At 42.6% G+C, this 26,998-nt stretch overlaps 1 protein-coding gene across 1 annotated transcript; it reads right to left on the bottom strand.

The window, feature by feature from the left end:
- Window positions 1-942: 942 nt before the first annotated feature.
- On the bottom strand, window positions 943-26,161 carry RNF114 (ring finger protein 114). The gene is made up of 6 exons (XM_007533166.3): window positions 25,999-26,161; window positions 16,339-16,489; window positions 13,169-13,275; window positions 11,719-11,833; window positions 4,527-4,634; window positions 943-3,195 (listed from the first exon to the last, which is right to left on the bottom strand). Exons 1-6 carry the CDS (start codon window positions 26,136-26,138, stop codon window positions 3,130-3,132), a joined length of 687 nt encoding a protein of 228 aa, XP_007533228.2. The 5' UTR covers window positions 26,139-26,161; the 3' UTR covers window positions 943-3,129.
- Window positions 26,162-26,998: the final 837 nt, after the last annotated feature.

The following is a 26,998-nucleotide window of genomic DNA, read 5'->3' on the forward strand; positions in this document are numbered from 1 at the left end:
AAGGGGAAAAAGAGAAATGGTAGGGAGGTTTTGTTTTTGGGCTCTGTGAACTAATTTTTTTAGATTTCACCATTTTGTATTATGAGTCCCCAAGGACATCCTGCCTCCAGGAAAAGTGGCAGGGGGAGGGGCCGCAGAAGCTGTGGTGGCAGCCAAAGACGTGTCTGCCGAAATAGGAGCCTCTGGGTGACAGACTCATTTGGTTAGATTAGGAATGTTTTTTAGGTTAGAGTCAGTGCTTCCTGCGGAGACACGAGAGGGGACCCCGCGCATCTCCCAAGTGCTACGATCACGGTCAAGAGAAACCAAGGTGTGGCCCAGAGCAAAATGTTCCAGAGACAGAGAAACTGTCTCATGAAGAAAGAGCAGAGGCTTTGGGAAACCTCTTCATAAGTAGAAAGGCAGCTCATAGTGGATAGGTAGCCAAACGGCTTTACTTATCTGCAGGATGGGCCAGTTAGGTCCCACGTTGGTGCCGGTCCCTGTTCAGGTGCCAGGTGTCGGCTGCGATGCGGGGAGAGAGAGAGGGAGAGAGAGGAGATCCAGAGCGGAGAGGGAACACCATTCTTTATTCTTGTGGGCACCTCAGAGTTGGGTGAGAGCACAGTGGTTGGGGCCATGTGGAGCTATCCAAAATGGCTGCCTCGCACAGCAACCTTCCCTGCATCTAATCACTGAAGTGAAAAGCAGGCAAGAGAGAGAGGGGCGGAAGAAGGGCTTTATAGGGCAAAAACCGGGTGTGATGAGCCGGGACAGCATTGGTTGGGAAGGGCACTTCAAAAATATCGTATTAACTCTCGTGGGAACTGGCACTAGCCTGAGGGGACATCTGCACAGCAAAGGACAACAAAAGGGAAGGAATAAATAAATAAATAATAAAGACATAAATGGTAAAAATTAATAGCAAATCCCACCTATTCATAAAGAAGCTAGAAGCCAGAAGATTATTCACAATTTATTGTAAGGAAACAGTTTCAGAAAGTGGAAATATATGACAGATCTCCCATAGTCAGTGGCAGAACTCAGAACTTTAATCTTGCCCAGGAGGTCTGAGTGAACTTTTACCAGAAATTATAATGAAGTTGACTAGCAGTTGAGTTCTACACAAAAGCCTTCCCTTACAGGACCCTTTTACTAGAATGTCTTGGGCCCAGCACTATGCCATCTGAATGGAAATGAATCATGGGCACTTCTTGCCATACCAGAGCTCCCACCCGTGAGAAGTGGGGGCTGACCCAGCTGGGGAAGTATCAAGGCCAGCTGGCACTCCCGGGACAGACAAGAACTTCTCCACAGAAAGAGCTACAGTCCTCTGGAAGCTCCCCAGTCCCACATTTTAGCCAAAGGTGGTTAATGAAAACAGTCATTACCAACTTGCCATTTGGATAAATTATGAAATTTATTTATATTTTACCTTTTAAAAGCCAGAACATAACAAAGTTTACTTTCTGGAAAGTCATCTTACTAGAAATACATGAAGTGCACTTAATACAAGGGAATCAGTTTCTTGGTACCACTGGTGAGACAGACATGCTCTCATCAGTTCCCTCAAGTGAAGATTTTGTCAAAGTTCCCTTAAACTTAAGACTCAGATGATCTCAATTCAGGGAGATCTAAGAGGACTTTCTTTTCCAGAAATAAAAAAGCTGACTAACATTTGGGCCCTCCCAAAGAAAAACACACTAGGAAAAATTATTTCGCCCCCCAAGGGGCTATGTCTTTGATGGTTCCTAGACACCTGCCACTTTACTGGCAGATCAGGAGAGGGCCACCGCAGCAGAGCCCAATGCCCTGTCACTTGCAACCTCAGTCACGGATGAAGCATTGAATGTTCGTATTCAGACTAGAAATGTCTGACATGAAAAAAATGAACCTAAGTCCAGATGCCTTTTGGTTGGTCAGAGGTTCTGCTCCTACAGATTCAGCTGACAGCTCTTTGCCTCGTGTTTAATAATATTTGAAAAACATGTGGAACATCAAACTTGTTGAGCTGCTAGCAAAGAAAGTTTCCATTAATAACTGCTGACAGGAGATGTACTATAGCTTCCAAACAGTGTGTCTTGTCAGAAGGTTCAGCAGACTGCAACACTAGATTTCCTATGACCTTCTCAGCTTTAGGTAGCTCTGGCTTTCACTCAGATTCTGTTGTAACCAACTTCATAAACCACTTGTGATAGAAAAGCACTGCTCAATTTAATCTAAGTTTTTAAATAAAAGATGTAAGAACCAGTATCCAGTAGAGCCCCCAAACCTTTCTTCTTACTCATCTGAGGACTCCTTTTCATGCTTCAAGCACAAGAACGTAAGCACACTTCCAAATAGAGGCAACCTGAGCCAGTTATTTGGAAATACCTCTTTAGTTTGAAAATCAGAACCAAAAGCTATGACCCTCTCATCTCTCTCAGTAGATCTTCCCCACTCATGAATAAATGGAGTTTAAACTTTTCTAACCTAGAAACACTTATTTTCACTAAAAATATATGGTTACACCCTAACCTAAAAAGGCACCATGCAGGCATTTAAGACTGAACCAGTTAATTCTAAGGGTGTGCAGTTGTAGGAAAATATTATTAATCAAAATTTCCAGCATCAGACCTTGCTAACCCCAGAACATTAATCCAACAGGACTTTTTAAATGTTTCCAGGATGGAAACTCCAGCTTCAAATAACTGCTGCAACAGCTCAGGCGCTCATCAGATTCGGTACTGCCAGAACTCAACACATCTCAAAGACAGGAGAAGAGACAATTGTCTCATTTGTGCTATTCATGACCCAGAAAAAGTCCTGGCTTACTTAGAGGACCTGAGAGATGAACATTGGATGGGAGGAAGAGGGTGAAACAAGGAGAGGGTGAAAAACTGGGTTCTCTTCCAGAAGAGGCAGACGTTCCAGAAGTAGCTGAGGTTGATAAAGGACTGGACAATGTGACAAACAAGGTTAACAGCCGGGGAGGAGTCCCAAGGGAAGGAGGGCCCTGATCTGGGGATGTTTCCCTGTCTAAAGTGACCCTGTCCTAACATCATTGCTCACTTCCAGATCTGTTGTACATTTAAGGTGTAGGAGTCACATGTTTTACGCTTGACATGTAATGGAAGCTCTGGAACATGAGATGGGCAGCAGAGGACTGGCTCACTGATCGATGATGGAGCGCTGCAACACCTGATTCATCATGTCCTCTTCATCAACATCATAGTCCTAAGGGTAAAACAGAGACACTCAGTCTTGGCAACTATCTGTAGCTATAAAGTCCTGCTTTAAATAGAAGTAGGACAACCAAGCAGAAGGGTTCCAAAGAGGGCTGCCAGCTCTGTGGTTTGTGATGCTATCCACATATCTTTGGCCAAACTGATCTCTCTGCTTCTGCTGCCTCACCTTATAGTGAAAATCATGGTTCTTCTAGATAGGACTGTGAAGACCAGAAAGACCATGACTGGAGATTAGCAGAGACTAAATGCTCAAACTAGGAGTGGCAATAGTGAAATCAATAAGCCTTTTTAGTTTATTGAGGCACAGTTATTTACTTGGGAATCATATTCATCTTTACAACAGTAAAAAAAAAAAAAAAAAGGGGCACCGTTTTTGAAATATGGATTTTAAACATTATTAGATTGAGAATAAAATATTTTTTAAAATATTTTTTTAAATTTTATTTTTAGGATAGAAACAAAAAATTGAAAGGAGAAAGAGGGACACTTGTAGCCTGTTCTACTGCTTGTGAAGCAATGCCCTGCCGGTGGGGATTGGGGACTTTGAACCTAGTTCCCTATACATGGTAACTTGTGCACTTTACAAGTTGTGCCACTTCCCAACCCCTGAAAGTAAATTCTTTTTATAGCAGCTTAAAGAGCTATGCTGTCCTTTTTATTGGGTTATGAAATAGTCATTAAAACTAAACCTTAACTTGACACTTTAGTGTATTCCTTTCAGATCTAGGGGAAAGATACAAATCAGACGACAACTGGTTTGTGGATGTTTTGTTTGACCTGAAGTACTTTAACTGTATTTCCACATATGGATAATCAGTTGGAGTGGATGACATTATAGCATGAGTCATATATTATAGTCATGTTTGCAAATTCTTTTTTCTCACTTTTTAGAAAACATTTTTAAAATCTTTTTATTATTGGATAGAGACAGACAGAAATTAGGGTGAAGACAGAGGGAGAGAGGCAGAGAGACACCTGCAATCCTGCTTCACTCATGGAGCTTTTCCATCACAGGTGGGGACTGGGTGCTTGAACCTGGGTCCTTGCACACTGCAGTATGTGCGCTTAACCAAGTGCACAACCATCTGGCCCCATTTGAAAATTCTTGTGAACACATTTTCATTATGTGTGATCCCTGTGGGCATCTGAACTTTGAGGAATCCAAATAAGGTACTCTATTAGGTAGAAACTACAAATACTGTGGTCTGGGAGGTGGTGCAGTAGAGAAAGCATTAGATTCTCAAGCATGAAGTCCTGAGTTTAATCCCCAGCAGCACATGTAACCCAGGAGAGATATGACAGTTCAGGTTCTAGACTCACCACAAAAGTATCGTAAGAAAACTGGTGCCGGCGCTGGATGTGCTCTATGAAGTTGGCGCTGCGGTAGTTGGGGTCTCCCCAGGGCATCGAGGCACATATGGGACAAACCTTTCAACAAAGAGGGAAGGTCTTAGGCACCAGGTATTTGTGGCATTCCGTCTGTGGGGCCTATAGCTGGCCTCTGTCCCAGGACAGCTTTCCTGACACACCAATCCAGGGTATCTATTCAGTCCTCTTTGTGAAGGAAAACAGTGACAGTCTCCTACATGATTCAGTGATAACTTGGGGATGGGTATAAGCTCAAATAATGATACTGTCCCCTTACTGACTATGATCCGAACAATGCAGTCTAGATCTGAGTTTTCTTTATTTTTTTTTTATATTTATTTTCCTTTTCGTTGCAGTTATTATTGCTGTTATTGTTGTTGGATAGGACAGAGAGAAATGGAGAGAGGAGAGGAAGACAGAGAGGGGAAAGAAAGATAGACACCTGCAGACCTGCTTCACCGCCTGTGAAGCGAAGCCCCTGCAGGTGGGGAGCTGGGGGCTCAAACTGGGATCCTTACGCCAGTCCTTGTGCTTTTCACCACATACGCTTAACCCGCTGCGCCACTGCCCGACTCCCTAGATCTGGGTTTTCTAATCTATAATAATGATGATCATTTCACCCGATAGGAAAAGAGAGCGAGCGTGCGACCGACCTAAAACGCTGCTTCACTGCTCGAGGCTTGCCCCAGAGGTGGGGCCTGGGGGGCTTGAACCTAGTTAAGTTCTGGCAGAACATGAGCGGAGAGGAGATGATAGGTAAGGGAGGAAGCAGGCATAAATGGTCTAAGCTGGACATGGAACCCCACCACTGACAAGATGATACCGAGACAAAGGAAGTGGTTAAATTTGAAGTGACAAAACTCCTTGAGCAAAACAAGTAGGCAGGCACAGCTGGAGCTGTAGTGGTAAAGCACGCAGGAGTGTAAGAGCATGAACATGTCTTCCAAAAGGAAGGGCTGAAATTTTTAATTTCAGTAAGGAATTCTGAGAGGAGATAGAACAGAGGGCCAAGAAGAAGGTAGGCTTCAATAGGCACACATAGTACTTAAGGGAGCCAATATAGGGGGGAAAAAGAGAGAATTAAGCAGCAGCAGTAGAAACTCCAATAGTTTATAGCATAATGCTTATTAATCTATGACTAAATTAATCCACACCCAACAATTTCTTTTTTAGATATACACAACCATTGGCAAAGATGCTAACATCTATGAAAATCTCCTATCTTCAAATCTACATCAAAGTAGCAATAACTGGTGGTTCATCCCTTATACTCAACACTCAGATTGGTGTACTTATTTCACAAAAAAAATTAATTAATTAAGATACACTGGGGGGGGGTAGACAGCAAAGAGACCCCCATGCCTGAGGCTCTAAAGGTCCCAGGTTCAATCCCCCCCACATCATCATAAACCACAGCTGATCAATGCAATGGTTAAAAATAAAAAATTATTTTTTAATTAATAGAAAAAAGAATTTATTGAGGGGCCAGGTGGTGACGCACCTGGTTGAGTGCACATTACAGTGGGCAAGGACCCAGGTTCAAGTCCCCAGTCCCTACCTGCAGGGAGAAAGTTTTGCAAGTGGTGAAGCGAGTCTGCAGGTGTCTTTCTCTCTTCCTTTTTTTTTTTTTAAAGATTTTATTTATTTATTCATGAGAAAGATAGGAGGAAAGAGAGAGAGAGAAAGAACCAGACATCACTCTGGTACATGTGCTGCCGGGGATTGAACTCAAGACCTCATGCTTGAGAGTCTGATGTTTTATCTACTGCGCCACCTCCTGGACCACTCTCTCTTCCTTTCTATCACACCTTCCCTCTAGATTTCTGGCTGTCTCTATTAAATAAAGATATAAAAAAAATAAATAAGGGAATCAGCGGTAGCGCAGTGGGTTAAGCGCACGTGGTGTAAAGCACAAGGACTGGCCTAAGGATCCCGGTTCAAACTCCCGGCTCCCCACCCACCTGCAGGGCAGTTGCTTCACAAGCGGTGAAGCAGGTCTGCAGGTGTCTATCTTTCTTTCCCCGTCTCCCCCCTCTCTCTCGATTTCTCTCTGTCCTATCCAACAATAATAACTATAACATTAAAACAAGGGCAACAAAAAGAATAAATAAATATTTTTAAAAAACGGTCTAAAAATAAATAAAATAAGAAAAAGAAAAAGAATTTATTGAAAAAAAAGATACACTTAGGTGGTGGGGGAGGAAGTATAGTTGTAATGCACAAGAGATTACAGGTACAATCCCCAGCACCACTAATAACCAGAACTAAGTACTCACTGCTCTGGTCAAAACAGAGACAGATGACAAAATTTTACCAGTAACTACTTCAGCACAGTCTAAAAATAGACACTAACTTTTATATAATGCATCGTCCTGGGGGCCGGGCTGTAGTGCAGTGGGTTAAGCACACATGGCATGAAACTCAAGGACCAGGGTAAGGATACCGGTTTAAGCCCCCGGCTCCCCACCTGCAGGGGGGTCGCTTCACAAGTGGTGAAGGAGGTCTGCAGGTGTCTATCTTTCTCTCCCCATCTCTGTCTTCTCCTCCTCCATTTCTGTCCTATCTGGCAACAATATCAATAACAATAATAACCATAACAATGATAAAAACAATAAAAGCAACAAAAAAGGAAAAAAAATATTTAAAAAATAATAATGCATTGTCCTACCTACCAAACAATAATTTTTAGTTGCATACAATATTTAGTCCTTAAATTTCCTGGTATTGTTTGGAAATAATTTTGATGTTCAACAATGAGACAGGGGAAATGATGGTACAGACAACTAATGCAAAGCTGTGTTGTTCAATTTAAAAACAGAACTACATGTACTGGTGTGGAACCTGCCAAAACAATCTTTATAATACATAAAACATGCTGTTATATGCAAACAAAGGGAGACATGAAAAGAAGATACACAGAAACTCTGTACTGAGAGGGGGGGAAGATATACAGAAATCTCAAGGCCATTCAACAGTCAGAAATGTTTTTGGACCACAGATTTCCATATATATATTTAAATCCCTTTATTATTGGACAGTCAGAAAGAAATTGAGAGGGGCAGGGGAGACAGACACCTGCAGCCCTGCTCCACCACTTGCAAAGCTTTCCCCCTGCATGTGGGGAGCGCGCATGCGTGAGTGACTCTCAAACCCGGATACTTGAGCATTGTAACCTGTGCACTCACCCAGGTGCGCCACCCTCGGCCGGGCCCCCATTATTTGCATCTCTGTGTATGCATATTTACTGATTTTTTTTTTTTCTAAAGAACTAGAGCGTCACCTTGGTATATGTATTGTCTGGGACAGAATTCAGGATTCGGGAATCAGGCGGTAGCGCAGCGGTTAAGCACAAGTGGTGCAACGTGCAAGGAGCGGCATAAAAATCCCGGTTCGAGCCCCTTGCTCCCCACCAGCAGGGGAGTCGCTTCACAGGCAATGAAGCATGTCTGCAGGTGTCTGTCTTTCTCTCCCCCTCTTCCCTTCCTCTCTCCATTTCCCTCTGTCATATCTAACAACGACAACATCAATAACAGCAACAATAAAAAATAAATAAATAAACAAGGGCAACAAATGGGAAAATAAATAAATACAATAATTTTTTTTTTTTTTTAAGAAAAGGACTCAGGATTTAGACATGTAAGTCCCGTGCTATAAAGCTGTACAACCGCCTGGGACACACACTTAGTGATTAGTAATTAGTTAACTTGGCTTTGATGTGTTTTTCACAGAAAACATCACTTGGTTAGTGCAGCCAAAGAACATGCAAAGTGGGGCCTGCAAAGTAGTTCAGTGGGTAAAGCACATACTTTTCAAGTGAGACACCCTGGGTTCAATCCCTAGATCCAAGAATTCCAGATGGTGGAGAAGCAGTTTGGTGTCTCTCCCTCATAAAAATATGCAACAGGGAAGAAACACACACACACACACACACACCAGAACATGTGGCTCAGCAGTGGAGTGTATATATGAAGCCCAGGCTTTGTTCCCTGGGCACTGCAAAAGCAAATGAACGAAAAACCAAAACAGCAAAAACCAACAACAAAACAGAGTTAATCTGGTATCAGAGAGGAAAAAGCAAGATTGAACAGAAGGCATAGTCAACACCCCAGGTTCCTGTTTGTCTATTGCTTTTCCCCCCCGCAGCTAGGGATTAAGGGCTTGAACCCAGGTCCTTGCACATTGTAACATGTCCACTCAACTGAGTGTGCCACCACCTGCCCCCCCCCCCATTTCAACAGTTACCTATGTAACATGGATATAAATGTCAAGGATAATGCCAATTTGAAGAAAAATAATCAATTCTTCTATAAAAATATTTATTTAATCAAAGAGACAATACAGAGCACCACTCTGCTGTAACACTATGTCGTGGTGACTAGCTAACTGTGGGGCCTTAGGCATTGTTAGACAGACTTCTACCTGCTGAGTCACCTGCCTGGCCCACAATAATATGTTCTTTGTGACTAATCTCATAAAAAACATGGTGGGTCACCATAGCACTCTGTTTTGCTTGCTTATTTCTATTATGATTATTCTAGTATTACTTCAACTATGTTAAAATGGCAAGTATCAACATGTTTATCATATATAATATAGATTAACAAGAATTATAAAAGTACTGGGTGGGGTGCCGGGCAGTGGCACAGTGGTTAAGCACACATGGCGCAAAGCTCAATTCCCGGCAGCACATGTACCAGAGTGATGTCTGATTCTTTCTCCTATCTTTCTCATTAATAAATAAATAAAAGCTTAAAAAAAAAGTATACTTCCTTAGCAGCAATAGTCTGGTTAAAAATGGAGTGCAAGTTAGGAAAAGTAAATAGAAAGCTAATGGGGAGGAGGGTAGACAGCATAATGGTTATACAAAAAGACTCACTCCTGAGGCTCCCAAGTCTAAAGTTCCATCCTGCACAGCTGAGCTGAGCAGTGCTCTGGTTAAAAAACAAAAACTAGGGAGTCAGGCGGTAGCGCAGCGGGTTAAGCGCAAGTGGCGCAAGGACTGGAGTAAGGATCCAAGTTTGAGCCCAACTTCCCACCTGCAGGGGAGTAGTTTCACAAGTGGTGAAGCAGGTCTGTAGGTGTCTATCTCTCCTCATCTGTCTTCCCCTCCTCTCTCCATTTCTCTATCCTATCCAACAACAATGGCATCAATCATAACTACAACAATAAAACAACAAGGGCAACAAAAGGGAATAAATAATAAATAAATAAATAAAAACTTTCTTTAAAAAGAAAAAAAAGAAAGGAAATCCATCTGCAGAATTTGCTATAGCACAACATTAAGAGTTTAGGGAGGGGCTGGGTCATGCAAGACCTTCATGCCTGAGCCTCTGAAGTCCCAGGTTCAATTTCTAGTATAACCACAGGCCAGGGTTGAGCAGTGGTATGTGGTCGGTCTCTCTCTCTCTCTCTCTCTCACTCTCTCTCTCTCTTCTCTCTCAGGGTGCCTGGTGTGAAAACTGACCGCACTCACCAGAACCTAGGGTTTGCAAGGCAAGAGAAAACAGGTACTCTAGAAGTGGTAAGCTGTAACTAAAGGTTTACTGCAATGAACTAAAGGATGCCACCAGCACTAATAATTCATCCATCACCACTAATAATTGTCCTGGAACCCAAGTGAAAGCTCAAATCCTGTACTTTTTACTGCAGAAGAGTTAAAGATTAACCTTATGACAGCTATATAACACCTATGGACATCTAATCTTTGACAAAGGGGCCCAGACTATTAAATGGGGAAAGCAGAGTCTCTTCAACAAATGGTGTTGGAAACAATGGGTTGAAACATGCAGAAGAATGAAACTGAACCACTGTATTTCACCAAACACAAAAGTAAATTCCAAGTGGATCAAGGACTTGGATGTTAGACCACAAACTATCAGATACTTAGAGGAAAATATTGGCAGAACTCTTTTCCGCATACATTTTAAAGACATTTTCAATGAAACAAATCCAATTACAAAGAAGACTAAGGCAAGTATAAACCTATGGGCCTACATCAAATTAAAAAGCTTCTTCACAGCAAAAGAAACCACTACCCAAACCAAGAGACCCCCTCACAGAACGGGAGAAGATCTTTACATGCCATACATCAGATAAGAGTTTAATAATATAGGGGTCTATCTTTCTCTCCTCTCTCGATTTCTCTATGTTCTATCTAATAAGATTTCTCTCTGTTCTAATAACAACAGCTATGACAACAACAATTGCAACAAGGGCAACAAAATGGAAAAAACAGCCTCTGGGAGCAGTGAATTCATAGTGCAGGCACCGAGCCCAGCAATAACCCTGGAGGCGCAAAAAAAAAAAAAAAAAAAAAAAAAAAAGTCTTGTTCTTAAGAGGCATATTAAGGAGCAATGATGGCCAGGAGGTGACATACCTGGTTGAGCGCACATATTACAATGTGCAAGGACCCTGGCCCCCACCTGCATGGGGAAAGCTTTGTGAGTGATGAAGCTGGTCGGCAGGTGTCTGTCTCTCTCCCTCTCTATCTTCCCATTCCTCTCAATTTCCTGCTGTCTCTATCCAACAAATAAATAATTTTTTTTTAAAAAGGAGAAAAGTCAGGTTTCGGGCGGTAGCGCAGCAGGTTAAGTGCACATGGCACAAAGTGTAAGGACTGGGTGTAAGGATCTGGGTTGGAGCCCCCAGCTCCCCACCTGCAGGGAAATCACTTCACAAGTGGTGAAGCAGGTCTGCAGGTGTCTATCTTTCTCTCCCCGTCTTCCCCTCCTCTCTCCATTTCTCTCTGTCCTATCCAACAACAATGACATCAATAACAATAAAACAAGGGCAACAAAAGAGAATAAATATAAAAAAGGAACAAAGTCATGATTATATGTAATTTATTCTAAAATGGTTCAGCAAAAAAGAAAGTATAGCTAAGTAAATATATTATAATTTTTTTCAGCCTAAAAGGTGATGCAGGTGACGAAGTGTTGGGACTCTCAAACATGAGGTCCTGAGTTTGATTCCTAGCATGGCACATGCCAGAGCGATGCTCTGGTTTCCCCCCCCCAACCATAAATAAATGTATCTAACTTTTTTCAACTGTTAGAAAGAAAAGTTACTGTACTAATTCTATTTTTTCCCCTGTAAGATTAACTTTTTCCCCATAATAAAAAAGGTTTTAAAAAAGTTTCTTACCACAGATTTGGTATCCGTGCTATGGGATAACTTGCAGTGTTCCACAAGCCCTTCTTGATCAAAGTTCTTCTCAGGACAGTAAGGACAAGGAAAAGTATAACGATTTGGGACATTCCTGGAAAATAAAAGGTGGGGGGACAAACCCTCTCCATGAGTACTTTTATTTTCATTTAATTTATTTGATAGAGACAGAGAGAAATTGAGAGGGGAAGGGGAGATAGAGAGACACCTGCAGACTTGCTTCACCACTCATAAGTTTCTCCCTGCAGGTACTTTTCTATGCAACTTCAACTTTTGTACCCTCTAAAAAGTTACTAAATGTGTTAAAGATTATGATAACTTAAGTGCCAGGTCAAAAGTTAGGGAAATAACTTAACAGTACAGCTAACATTTGAAGTCAACAGTCCGCCTTTACATATACCCCCCCATGTTAAAAAAAAAAAAAAAAAAGGTGTGGAATGACAACCCTTCAGCTTCATCACTCGGGTGAGACCTTTCCTTTCATAGTATTCTCTAATTCCATTCCAGGCAGTTCACTCCCCAATAAAGTCCCCAAACCTAGATATAGACCAGGTCCCCTGAGATAGAGCATATGTTCATGTGTCCATAAATCAGGGAAAAATATATACCTGAAAGCAGAAGTACACAAGAGTCTGCAGTGAGTACCCCCCAATATTTCATCTGCACTATTCCAGCCTTTAGGTCCATGATTGTTCAACAATTTGTTTGGCTTTGTATGTTAACTCTCTTTTCAGCCACCGGGTTCCAGAGGCCAGCAGGATGCCGACCAGACTTCCTGGACAGACGACCCCACCAATGTGTACTGGAGCTCTGCTTCCCCAGAGACCCACCCTACTAGGGAAAGAGAGAGGCAGACTGGGAGTATGGATCGACCAGTCAATGCCCATGTTCAGTGGGGAAGCAATTTCAGAAGCCAGACCTTCTACCTTCTGCAACCCACAAAGACCCTGGGTCCATACTTGCAGAAGGATAGAGAATGGGAAAGCTATCAGGGGAGGGGATGGGATATGGAGATCGGGTAGTGGGAATTGTGTGGGGTTGTACCCCTCCTATCCTACGGTTTTGTTTTTGTTAATGTCTCCTTTCTTAAATTTAAAAACAAAAACAAAAATAAAAGCAGTTTCCAGAATTCATACAGCTAAATCCTTGAACGTGTGAAGTGTCTAATATCTTATTTTATCAAGCTGGTGCTTCACTGCTCCAAGTCAATTTTTTTTTTCCAGAAAGAGAAAAGTGCATGCACACTAGAGGGAGAGTGAGACAACACAGCACCAGAGCTTCCCCAGATGCCACTGAGACTGGGTTTAAATTTGGGTTGACCATACAGCAAAGCAGGCACTTTGCAAGGTGAACTGTCTCACTGGCCCTCCACTCCACATGTCCGTAGCAAAAGAAGATCACCACCTAAGGGAGTTATTGACTCATTTACCTTGGCTGAAGGGATGCATCTTTTGTGGTGGCCTTCACACCTTCCATGATGTAATTCTGGTATTTGGAACAAGTAGCCACATGAGCCCGAATCTTGGATAGGAAGAACTTGAATAGGAAGAATCAAAGCCCACACGTTAGTTAATTAGACCATGTCTGACCAGCCCCAAAGCAAAGGCAAGGTGTATCTACATCTCTACCACAATGACAAGCAATCCCATCAGATTCCTGGCTATCCTAATGGGAATGAAACCCTGACTACTTGTTGCAGAATTTTTATTAATACCAAGGTTTATGTTTTTCTTGATGGAATCAAGATCTCTGCTTCCATTCTAAAATAATTCTCCCAGGGGGTTGGGGAGACAGCATAATGGTTATGCAAAACGACTTTCATGCCTGAGGTTCCAGAGTCCTAGGTTCAATCCTAGCACCACCATAAGCCAGAGCTTAGCAGTTGTCTGGCCTGTCTCTCTTGTGTCTTTCACTTTGCATCTTCTCTCATTCAAATTCAAATAAAATAAAACATTAAAAATAAAGTAACTCTCCCAGAGGTCTGATTTATTCACTTACATTCTGTTCATAGACACACTCCAAAGGTTTGCACACTAACATTTAAACTAGACTCCTTACAGCAAGCCAAGAACCCTATTCCACTCTGCATAACTGAGAAAAGTGACCATTTAAGCAAAAGAAAGTAAAGGCTAGTAACCCTAGTGTTTGTGATATTTAAATAAAAAAGGGGGGGCCAGGCGGTAGCGCAGCAAGTTAAGTGCATGTGGCACAAAGTGCAAGGACCGGCTTAAGGATCCCAGTTCGAGCCCCCAGCTCCCCACCTGCAGGGGAGTAGCTTCACAAGCGGTGACGCAGGTCTGCAGGTATCTTTCTCTCCCCATCTTGCCCTCCTCTCTCCATTTCTCTCTGTCCTGTCCAACAACAATGACATCAACAATAACTACAACAATAAAACAACAAGGGCAACAAAAAAGGAAATATATATATAAAAAAACACAAATCTGATTATTTCGTCTATAAAATAAAATCTTCACAAGATGTAAAGAAAGTCCAGAGATGAGTACTTCATTATAGGCATTCTAAAAAAAATTGTTTAAAGTGTAAATGAAGGAAGGTAGAGACCAAAAAAAGGCATAACATATCAAGAAGTATAATCAAGGGAGTCAGGCGGTAGCGCAGTGGTTTAAGTGCACATGGCGTGAGGATCCTGGTTCAAGCCCCCGGTTACCCATCTGCAGGGGAGTCGCTTCACAGGCGGTGAAGCAGGTCTACAGGTGTCTATCTTTTTCTCCCCTTCTGTCTTCCCCTCCTCTCTCCATTTCTCTCTGTCCTGTCCAACAACAACAATAACTACAACAACAATAAAAACAAGGGCAACAAAAAGGAAATAAATATTTTTTAAAGTTTAAAAAAAAGTATAATCAAATACCACCACTAATTTTTAAAAAGGAGAATTAATCAAAAGCATAGAAAAAAAAAAAAAAAACTCCATCACACATATACATAGAATGACTATGGTAAGTTTTATTTCAATATACTCAGTTTCTAAATTAATAAAACTAAGAGAAAAAAAAAAAGCTTCAATATTTGAACACCAGCTTTCTATAATGTTAACTGAAGAGCCCATAATTAAAAATGATGGAAAATAACCTTATTGTGGTCCAGGAGGTGGCACAGTGGATAAAGCACTAGACTCTCAAGCATGAGGTCCTGAGTTCAATTCCTGGCAGCACATGTACCAGAGTGATGTCTGGTTCTTTCCCTCCTATCTTTCTTATTAATGAATAAATAAAATCTTTTAAAAAATAACCTTATTCAGAACTACAGACACTATAATATCTAGTGCCAAGTCACTCCAAAATAAAAGGGATGGTAGAGTACATCTATCTTTAGTTATTCACATTAAGGTGTCAAATTCATGAACTGATATACAAGGCTGTCCAGTAAAAAAAAATTTTTTCAAAAGTTAAAAAAATTGTAGAGTCGTATCGTATGATCTTACTCTACAACTGTGTTGTTAAAGGGCAGAAAATATTTTGTGAACCACTTTTAAAGAAATAATTTTTGGGGGTCAGGTTGGCATACATGTTACATCATGCAAGGACCCAGGTTCAAGCCCCCAGTCTCCACCTGCAGAGAGGACTAGTTTTACGACTGGTGAAGCAGTGGTACAGGTGTCTTGTCTTTTTCCTCTCTCCCTATCTTTCCATTCCGACTGTCTCTATCCAATAAAAAAATAAAGATATTTTTTTAAAAAGAAGTAATTTCTGGAGTAAGGAAACAGGACTACATTATTTTATACTTTTGCATTTTCTTTTATTTTTCTTGTATTATTACTTTAAAAAAATTTTTTTTTAATTTTATTTTTACCAGAGCACTGCTCCACTCTGGTTTATGGTGGTGGTGGTTGGGGGGGACTGAACTTGGGACTGTGGAGCCTAAAGCATGAGAGTCTCTTTACATAACCATTATGCTATCTATCCCCACCCAACTTTTGCATTTTCTAGTATTAAAATCTTGACTGTAAAACCACTAAAGCTGTCTTTATCTCTTCGAAAATAAGACGACAGTATTTCTCCAAAGTATGCTTACTCTAATATAATTTTACAAAAAAAAAAAAAGACTGCATTTCAAATGTTAGATATTGCTCTTCTAATCAAGTGATTTCAGCTTAACAATAAACCACAACTCTTGGACCAACTTAATCAAGTGATTTCATACTGACATTTATATAATGATTCTCCCTTAAAGTGCTAAGTTTTCATTAAATTTTATATCTGCAATAATGTAGATTATAAAATTCCCAACTCAGTTTTCTTGAGTTAATGACTTAATTTTATTTAATAATTTAATTAACAATTAAGAGATTATCATTGTCATCATATTTTAATTAACACTGTGTAGTGGTTAGACAAAATAAGCCTTCTATAGGGGAAAAAAAAAATCGAGATAGCAATTTCTATGACTTTCAAAGTCAAAATAAATACTGAACCAGCTCTTAAAAGTTACTGAGATGAAACAGCACAGCCATCACCACAAATAACTAGCATGCACACATGCTGTTAGTTGTCTAGCCATGCTCTAATGTCAGAAACAAAATGGCAACAGCTCTGTGATATCTCATCACAGAAAGACACTATTTCAGTTACTTCCACATACATTTTTATGGCAGCCATGGCAAGAAGTCTCAGTGCTTTCAATCTGCCGCTCGAGCTCCACAGCTCGGACGCCAGGTGCCAGAGCGCTGCGACATACCCCACAGACAGGTTTCTTCGGCTTCAGACATTCCTGCAGGCATGCAGAGCAAAAGCTAGAACAAGACATACAGAGAACCTGCGTCATGCATTGTGGAGACAAGACAGCAAAAATGGGTAAACTTTTAAGAAGACATCAATCTCCAGTGAATTAGAAGCAATTTGTTTTCTACTACTGATTCAAATACTGGATTTCTCCTAGTATGGGGGAAGAGATGTGTTTGCAATGAAAACACAGGTCCAGCAACAGCAACAAATGCAAACCTACCTTTATACATAGCATAAGGTATAGTCTTTAAATATCAGACCTTTCACTGAGGAGCCTTGGTGGCCTTCCTTCCTCTTTTAAATCAAAACACTGCTTACCTTTGGCTTATGGTGGTGCTAGGGACTGAACCAGGGAACTTGGAGTCTCAGGCATAAAAGTCTTTTTGCATAGCCATTACGCTGTTTCCCCCACCCTTTTGGTGGGGTTTCTTGAACCTCAGTTTCTCCCCTGCAAAGTGGAGATAAAAGTTCCTCTCTAGAATTATTGGGAGGATGGAAGATCTACTGCAGATAATTAGTCCAGTGTCTAGTACACAGAAAATGCACCACAAATGTGAGTGGTTACCACGAGTGGTGAGTACAAAGCACAAGGGAACACAAGGCAGACACAAGCAGTCGGGAGCCCGGACATGATCATCCTTAATGGAAAGGGTTTAGCCAGCGGTGGAATGGAAGAACACTCAGGGTCCTTAGAATTACAAAGTCACACTGCACAGCCCAGGAGGTGATGCAGTAGATAATGTTGAACTCTCAGCACAAGGTCCTGAATTCATCATCTCAGCATGCCAGAGTGATGTTCTGGCTGCTCATCTCCCCTCCATGTTAATAATTTTTTTTAATTTATCATTTTTATTATTTTTTTTTTAACCAGAGTACTCGGCTCTGGATTACAGTGAAGAGGGGGATTAAACCCGGGACTTTGGCATAGTTTCTTTGCATAGCCATTATGTTTTATCTAATCCCCCCTTAATAATTTTTTTTAAAAAAATTAAGACAGAGATCAAACCAGCATGTTATAGTACAGAAGCTTTTAATGTAGTGAAGACCAGACAAACCTGGCTGATGCACAGCAAAGCAGTGAACTATTTCACTGGCCCCACAAAAACGTTAAAAGTCATACGGCATCTGAGAATATAAAAGTCTAACATTTCTTCAGTATGAAGCCAGATGTTTGAAGCAAGATATCAAGACCAAATCCAAGTTTTAGAAAAATAGTTCTGGGATTATCATAGACAAGAGGGCTGTCGGTTTAAAAAAGTTTTTTTTTTTTTTTAAAGATCTTATGCATTTACTCATGAAGAAGATAGGTGGAGAGAGAGAAAGAACCAGGCATCAATCTGGTACATGTGCTGCCAGGGATTGAACTTGAGACCTTATGCTTGAAGAGTCCAATGCTTTATGCACTGCGACACCTCTGGGACTTTTTTTTTTTTTATAAGGACTTTAATTTCAGTCAGTGTCACTTTTTTTTTTTTTCTTTTCTTTTCACCAGAGCACTGCCCAGCTCTGGTTTATAGTGGGGCAGGGGAATGAACCTGGGGCTTTGGAGTCTCAGGCATAAGGCTATCTACTGCCCTTTTTTTTTTTTTTTTTTAATATTCTCAAATGAAGACAGAGGGAGAGAAAGAAAATGAGAGACCACACGTAGCAGCAAATCTTCCTTCAGGGGCCAGGTGGTGACACACCTGGTTAAGCACACGTATTACAATGCTCAAGGACCCGGGTTCGAGACCCCGGTCTCCACCTGCAGAGGGAAATCTTTGCGAATGGTAAAGCAGTGCTGCAGATGTCTCTCTGTCTCTCTCCCTCTCTACCACCCCCTTCCCTCTTGATTTCTGGTTGTCTCTATCCAATAAATAAAGATAATAAAAATTCTTTAAAAAAAAAACAAACCTTCCTTCAGTGCAGTGGGGGCAGGTTCACATGTGGGTCGTACGCCTGGGTAAGCAGCGCACTAGCCATGTGAACTGCTTGCTATTGTGTCAGCCCTTAAATATTCAGCATTATTATTATTTGACTCCCATAATTTTGTTTTTGAATATTTTATTGGTTTATTAATAAGAAAGGAGAAAAAGAACCAGACAGCACTGTAGTACATGTGTTGCCGGGGACTGAACTCCAGGCCTCATGCTTGAGAGTCCATTGCTTTATCCACTGCACTACCTCCCAGATCACCTTAATTTTGTTTTTGTAAGAGAAAGATAGAGGGAGAGAGATCCAGACCATATCTCGAACCCAGATCCTTGCAACATTATAATACATGCACTCTGCCTGACCCCCTAAAGTTTTTTTAATTATTATTAAAATTCTTTTTTAAAATAATTTATTTCTTTATTGGGGAATTAATGTTTTACATTCAACAGTAAATACAATAGTTTGTACATGCATAACATTCCCCAGATTCCCATTTAACAATACAAAAATTGTTAAATGGGAATCTTTTTTTTTTTAAGATGAGGAAAGCTGATAAGAGACTAAGTAGAAAGCAAATGCATGACTGAAGGCTGAAGGGATTTGGGAGGGCCTGGCTGAAGCAATACAGAACTCTGGAAGGGATTCAGAGACAGAATTAGCCGGGTTTACTAAGTATGGAGAAGAAAGGTCAATGAAGTTCAAATTTCTACCCTGAAGCCTAGGCAGATGAAGACACACAGAAAGTGTGGCCCAAGAGGGTGCACAGCAATAGATGCACGACTTGCAAGCATGAATTTATAAGTTGGTCTTTTTTTTGCCTCCAGGGTTATTGCTGGGGCTCAGTGCCTGCACTATAATACACTGCTCCTAGAGGTTATTTTTTTCCCATTTGTTACCCTTGTTGTTTATCGTTGTTATTGCTGTCATTGTTGTTGGACAGGACACAGAAATCGAGAAAGGATGGGAGACAGAGAGGGGGAAAGAAAGACAGACACCTGCAGACCTGCTTCATTGGGGGGGGGGCCTCGAACTGGGATCCTTACGCCAGTCCCTGCACTTTGCACCATGTGCGTGCGCTTAACCTGACGTGCTACCACCACACCCTAAGGTTTTGAGTTCTCGCCATGGCACTACATATATCAGAGGATGCTCTGGTTCACTCAATAAATATAGGTATGTATTTTTAAGAACTAAGTACTTATTAGTGTTCTACTAATTAAGAGGAGAGATTCAGGCATCACTCTAGCATATGCGATGCTCAAGCGCGAATTCAGCATCTCATACTTGCAAGAGACCAATGCTCTATTCACTGTACCACCTCTTGGGTCACTATATATATTAAAAAATTTACTCAGGAGTAGATAGCATAATGGTTATACAAAGAGACTCTCATGCCTGAGGCTTCAAAGTCCCAGGTTCAATCCCCCACACCGTCATAAGCCAGCACTGATTTAGTGCTCTGGTTTAAAAAAAAAGCTTATTAACTGGGAGGGAGGGTTGGAGGGATGAGGGGAGAAAGAGAACCAGAGTATCACTCCAGCACACACAATGCCAGGGATTGAACTCAGGACCTCATACTTAACAGCCAAACATTATATCTACTATTCCCCCATCCCAGGCTGCTGCAATATGCTTCCTATGTAAGCGACATGACAGATTTAAGGTAGGGTAGCAAAATCTACCTCAGAAGTCAAGATGTATAACCTAAGGCAAGCTGCACACCTCATAGCTTTCTACCATCGTAGCCTGGGACAAAGTATTGGATCATCAAACATTGAGTTCGAGTTTAATCCTGGGCATCATATATGCCAGAGTAATGCTCTAGTTCTTTCTCCCTCTCTTTTATCTCCCATAAATAAAATTAATGTAGGGCTGGGGAGATAGCATAATGGTTATGCAAAAGACTTATGCTTAGGGTCAGGCAGTAGCGCACTGGGTTAAGCAAGCGCACATAGCGCAAAGCACAAGGATCCCAGTTCCAGCCCCTGGCTCCCCACCTGCAGGAGGTCACTGCAAGTGGTGAAGCAGGTCTGCAAGTGTCTTTCTCTTTCCTCCTGTCTCCCTCTCCCCTCAATTTCCTTTGTCCTATCCAACAGCAACAACAACAACAACAATGGGAAAAAATGGCCGCCAGGAGCAGTGGATTCATAGTGCAGGCACTGAGTCCCAGCGATAATCCTAGAGGCAAAAAAGACATATCTTTGAATCTCCAGCACCACCAAAAGTCAGAGCGGGACAGTGCTTTGGTATTTGTCTCTTCCACTAAAATAATAGTTTAGGGGGAAAGCGGTAGTGCAGTGGGTTAAGTGCACCTACCGTGAAGCACAAGGACCGGTGTAAGGATCCCAGTTCGAGCCCCCGGCTCCCCACCTGCAGGGGAGTCACTTCACAGGTGGTGAAGCAGGTCTGCAGGTGTCTTTCTCTCCCCGTCTTCCCCATCTCTATTTCTCTCTTTCCTATCCAACAGCAAACAACATCAACAACAATAACCACAACAAGGCTACAATAATAAGGGCAACAAAAGGGGGAAAAAATGGCCTCCAAGAGCTGTGGATTCATGGTGCAGGCACCGAAGCTCCAGCAATAACCCTGGAGACAAAAAATAATGATAATAATAATAGTTTAATAAAATGTTTTTAAATTAAAAAAATCTAAAACAGCGGTCTGGGAGGTGGCGCAGTGGCTAAGGCACTATACTCTCAAGCATGAGGTCCTGAGTTCAATCCCCGGCAGCACATGTACCAGAGTGATATCTGGTTCTTTCTCTCTCTCCTCCTATCTTTCTCATTAATAAATAAATATCAGGTAAGGAAAGATTATGTGAAAAGATGATGTCAGCTTTAAAAAAAAAAATCTAAAACAGGGGGCCGGGCGGTGGTGCCCTTGGTTAAGTGCACATAGTGCAAAGCGCAAGGACTGGCCCAAGGATCTCAGTTCAAGCCCCCAGCTGGCTTCACAAGTGGTGAAGTAGGTCTGCAGGTGTTCATCTTTTTCTCTCCCTCTCTATCTCCCCATCCCTTCTTCTCAGTGTCTATCTGTCCTGTCAAAAAATATATATATATATAAAAAAAGGGGGGGAGGCTGGGCTGTAGCGCAGCGGGTTAAGTGCACATGGTGCCCAGTGTAAAGATCCTGGTTTGAGCCCCCGGCTCCCCACCTGCAGGGGGTTCGCTTCACAGGCAGTGATATAGGTCTGCAGGTGTCTTTCTTTACCCCTCTCTGTCTTCCCCTCCTTTCTCCATTTCTCTGTCCTTCCTAGCAACAACAACAATAACCACAACAATGATAAAAACAAGGGCAACAAAAAGGGAAAATAAATATTTTTTAAAAAAAGGAGGCGGGGGGGGGGGTAAGATAGCATAATCATGCAAACAGACTCTCATTCCTGAGGCTCTGTCAAGTCCCGAGTTCAGTCCCCCCACACCACCATAAGCCAGAGCTGAGCAGTGCTCTAGGAAAGGAAGGAAGGAAGGAAGGAAGGAAGGAAGATTATAGTCTTTGTCACTGATGCTGATGCTGCTAGGAAAAATTCCAGACGAGGCTAGAGCATGGATGGGTTCTACTCATTTACCACTGAAGTTACAAGGGTGAACAAAACAAAGCCTATGGCCTCATATTTACATTCCAGAGTGGAGAATAACACAAATGTTAATTTCAGATAGTGATTAAGTATATAAAGTAGGGCAAAGACATCAGTTGGAATACATTACAGTAAAGTTCTTTAAGGAGGTAGCAGCATTTAAGCTGAGAACTAAAATTATAAGAAAAACCTCTCAGACCTGCATGCAGAGTTCTATATAGAGGTAATGCCAAGTGCAAAGGGGTGTCCAAAAGGCAGGCAGGAAGGCCTTCGGGGCCTCAAATTGAAACCTCACATTGTGCTGCTCTTCAGTTGGTAAACTTTGCTGGGTCAAATTTGGTTGTGTTACTTATACATAAATCCACTAAATGAAGCCAAATGCAAGTGACGTGACAGACCTCTGGCAGTCTTCTGGGACCATCACTTGGTGTGCCTCTTCTCGTTGGCAGCCCACATGACTAACTCAAGAAAGCACAGAAGGTGCAGAGGACATAATGAAACCAACTTCAGCTTGCACAGAAAATCAGCTCGAAATCCCCCTTTAAGCACACAGTGAGACACAGTTCCCCTATCAAATATTGAGCCATTTTGTGCTGGAGTCATATCCAACGACTGAGCCTGCTTTTTAAACTGTCCCTGTGTCTGGGCTGGCTTTCAGTTTCTATTTCCTACCTATGGGTCTTTTTCTAGCTGAGCCTTTCAGATGTTCCACAATTCCTGTCACAGTTTCTACTATGTAGAAAAGCCCTCCATTGATAACCAGTCATCTACTTTTCTCTAGCTGTATTTCACTGGATTAAAGAAGTAGGCAGTTATCATAAACTTGAAATAGTTTTATAAAAACTCAACACTCCAGCCAGAATCACAGTGATTTTTATTTCCAAGCCATATATACATTTCTTAAATCAGTGGTCATGGATAAGTACTATTAATTCCAATTATGATTCTTCCCTTTTTTATTATCTTTATTTATTGGAGACAACTAGAAATTGAGAGGGTAGGAGGAGATAGAGAGGGAGAGAGACAGAGATACCTGCAGCCTTGCTTCACCACTCGTGAAGCTTTCCCCCTGCAGGTGGGGGCCGGGGGCTCAAACCCTGGTCCTTGCACACTGTAATGTATGCTCAACTAGGTGCGCCACAACCCCCTCATTATAATTCTTCTATATTCACCATATCAGATTGTTTTTTTTTTTCTTTGTTTCTGTCACCAGGTTACCAGGTGGGGTTTGGTCCCTTGACCTCTTAGGAAATGTTTATAAGGCTCAAGCAAATCTCAAGGTTTGCTGCTCTTCATCTGGCCAACTGTGCTGTAACAAGTCTCCTTATAAAGGTCAACTATGGGCAGGGGAAGTAGCATGATCATTATGCAAAAAGATTTTTATGCCTCAGTTTCCAAGTCTAGATCCAATCAATTCTCCACACCACCACGAGCCAGAGCTAAGCAGTGCTCAGGTGAAAAATAAAAAATCAATTATACATAAAAACCAAAAGATTAGGTAAATGAAATGGGGTGGGGGGCAGATCCAAGAAGGAACTCAATGACTAGCTAGATCCCACTTCAATGCTCATTAGGTTTGCTTTCACTACTGATTTTTTAATTCATTCATCCATTCCCTAATCATTTCCCCACCTACAAACACAGGCTTTAATTTTTTTCCCCCCTTTATTTGGGGTATTAATGGTTTACAGTCCATAGTAAAATACAGTAATTTGTACATGTGTAACATTTCTCAGTTTTCCACATAACAATTCAGTCCCCTTTAGGTCCTCCTCTGCCATAATGTTCCAGGACCAGAATCCTCCCCCCACCCCCAGACTTTTACTTTGGTGCAATAAGGCTTTAACTTTCAATGCTTTCTCCCACTGCACATGAATTTTCATATTGTTCTGAACATTTGTTGGTACTAATTTGTCATCAACTCATTGGACTGTGAACTCAGGGAAAATCATTGCCTTTCTTACGCCTCTGAGAATATAGCAGAGAATATGGGCAAAACTGTTTCAGTCAGTTGAGTATAAGATTGAAAGTTGGCTAATTAAACACTAGGGCACTGGGAGTCAGGCAGTAGTGCAGTGGGTTAAGTGCACGTGGCGCAAATTGCAAGGACCAGAGTAAGGATCCTGGTTTGAGCCGCCCGTCCCCCATCTGTAGGGGAGTCGCTTCACAGGTGGTGAAGCAGGTCTATAGGTGTCTATCTTTCCCCCGTCTTACCATCCTCTCTCCATTTCTCTGTCCTATTGATGATATCAATAGCAACAATTAAAAAAAAAAAACAAGGGCAACAAAAGGGAAAATAAAATTTAAAAAACAAAAAAAAAAAAAACACTAGGGCACTAGGGAAAAGAGAGGGGTGAAACAAATATGGTCACTTCCTTCCCTTGTGATTCCTACAATTTTCTTTTTTTTTTTTGTATTACCTTTTTTTTTAATCTTTATTTATTTTTTAATTACCAGAGCACTGATTCAGCTCTGGTTTATGCTAGTGCGGGGGATTGAACCTGGGACTTCGGAGCCTCTTTGCATAACCATTATGCTACCTACCCCCGACCCCCCTACAATTTTCTGTCCAAGAAAGAAGGAAACTCCATGAGAGAAACAGGGAGGTTATTAAGATGAACATGGTGATCAGGCAAGTAATTTAAATGCGAACAGGAAGGTTGGAAGGGATTTGGGGTGGTGGCAGAGGAAGTGCAGGCTGCAGAGGAAGGGTTTCAGACTGAATTGCAAGCAGGAACAGCCTGAAGCTAGAAAGAGCTCAGTGTACTCAAAAGAAATTTAAAAAAAAAAGCAATCCCTGTGGGCGAAGAGGCCTTGCCAGGTGCCCCGAGTTCTCTGAACTGGCAAACAGATGCCTACATTCAATCAGGGGAGAGTGAGGCTATGGTGACTCTGCCCGCAGCCAGCCTCAGCTGCCTCACCTGCATGAAGGCTGCTGCGCAGATGTAGGTGCATAGGAAGGTGCAAGCGGGCTTCCAAAGAAGGTGCCTACAGCCGAGGTTCCATGGCCAGGCGCCGTGGTGTCCTGACAAGCTTGGAGGCCATGGAAAACTCCTCTATCGGCAGGAAGCAGGTGGCCCAGGTTTTCTGTCAGCTTAGGTGTGTTTAATGGAACAAGGTCTACATTCAAATCTAATCAACCTCGTGGTCTGGGCAGGTGGCTCAGTGGTTAAAGCCCTGGACTCTCAAGCATGATCATGGTCCTGAGTTCAAGCCCCAGCAGCACCTGTGCCAGGGGGATAACTGGTTCTTCCTCTCTCCTCTTACCTTTGTCATTAATAAACAAAATCTGAAAGAAAGAAAAAGGAAGGAAGGAAGGAAGGAAGGAAGGAAGGAAGGAAGGAAGGAATCTAATCACCCTTAAAGGACCTACCACCGCTCAGGGATCCTGCCCTGGGCATTTTCACACCCCCCGTGGCTGTTATCATCAGTCAATTAGCCATCCACAAGGCCGCGGGGGGGGGGGGGGTGAACTGCAAATGTTATCGATCAAGTCCTACCCACAAGTACACGATGTCTCTACCTGCCGGCTCCTCACTTCTTTCACAGTTCATGACAGACTGGTCAGGTCGATTATCAAAACTCCCTTCTTTCGTTCTTTTGGGTCAGCGTTCCCTCAACTTTTCTACTTCCTCAGACTGAGCAGAGCTGGGCACATGACGCCGCCGCCCAGGAGGCGCTTCGGGACGGCAGTGCGGACAGTCCGAGGGAGACTCGGCCCGGGCCCGACGGCTGACCCCGACTGACCCCAGCGAGCGCCCGCCGCGCGGCTCGGCCCGCTCCCTCGCCGGAAGGACTGTGACACGCCGCCCTGCACACAGCGGCGCTCCAAAGAAGGTGGGACATTTCTGGACAGTGAGTAGGGCTGGAGGGGAGCGCGTCCCGCCAACTTCCCGGGCCTCTCAGGGACGCCCAGAGGTAGGTCCCTCCCGGGCAGGCAGAGCCTCTGGCTTCGGTCCCAGAGCCTCCATTCCCGTCCCAATCACACCGCCCCCTCGCCGCGTCCCCCGGCTCTCCGCTTACACATGTCCGCAGGGCACCTGCACCGGCTTCTCGTACACCTCTAAGCACACGGGACACGTGAAGCGGCCCAAGGGGTCGGTCTCGGCTGCGGGCCCTGCCTGCTGCGCACCTCCCGCACCGTCCTGCTGTTGCGCCGCCATCTTGCCGCCGAGGAGCGCAGCGTAACGGCGGCCGAGAAGGAGAAGCCAAGGGGGCGGTGAGCGCGCGGGGGGCGGGGCTCGGGTGGGGGCGGGGCTTAGAGAACGAACGCCCTGAATGGGCGGGGCTCGAGAATGGGCCGCGCCTCCGGGGGGAGGGGAGTGGAAGGAGTGGGAGGCGGAGGGCAACCTGGAAAATGCGGAAGACAGATTTCAGAGCCTGGCAGCATTGGAACGGGCTTTGGCTTCAGCCCCTGTTTACCCCAGAGGGAACAGAGGCTGTTCTTACTAGGACTTAATATTTACGTATGCACTTTTAATACTTCTCTTTTTAAAAATATTTTATTTATTTATTAATGAGAAACAGAGGAGGAGAGAGAAAGAGCCAGACATCACTCTGGTACATGTGCTTCCAGGGATTGAACTTCCAGTTACCTCATGCTTGAGAGTCCAATGCTTTATCCCTGCGCCATCTCCTGGACCACAATACTTCTCTTTAATTCGGGTAGCTTTTCCTCTCTCAATTGTAAGCAAATAGATTTTAAAGGAAGCTTCTCAGATCACTCCGGAGCTGCAAAAGAAAATCAGTATCCCATCATTTCTTACTTATTTACTCATATATATTTTTAATATTTTGAGAATTTTAAAACTCCAAATTTTGGGGAATGTTATGCATGTTCAAACTATTGTATTTACTGTTGAATGTAAAGCATTAATTCCCCAATAAAGAAATAAATTATTTATAAAAAATAATAATAATAAAAAATAAAACTCCAAAATTGAGTTTTTAAAATTCTCAATTTGAAGAGAGAAATTGAGAGGGAAGGTGGATAGAGAGGGAGAGAGATCAGGGGCGGGGCAGG

Source organism: Erinaceus europaeus, chromosome 1, assembly GCF_950295315.1.
Source record: "Erinaceus europaeus chromosome 1, mEriEur2.1, whole genome shotgun sequence".
NCBI lineage: Eukaryota > Metazoa > Chordata > Mammalia > Eulipotyphla > Erinaceidae > Erinaceus > Erinaceus europaeus.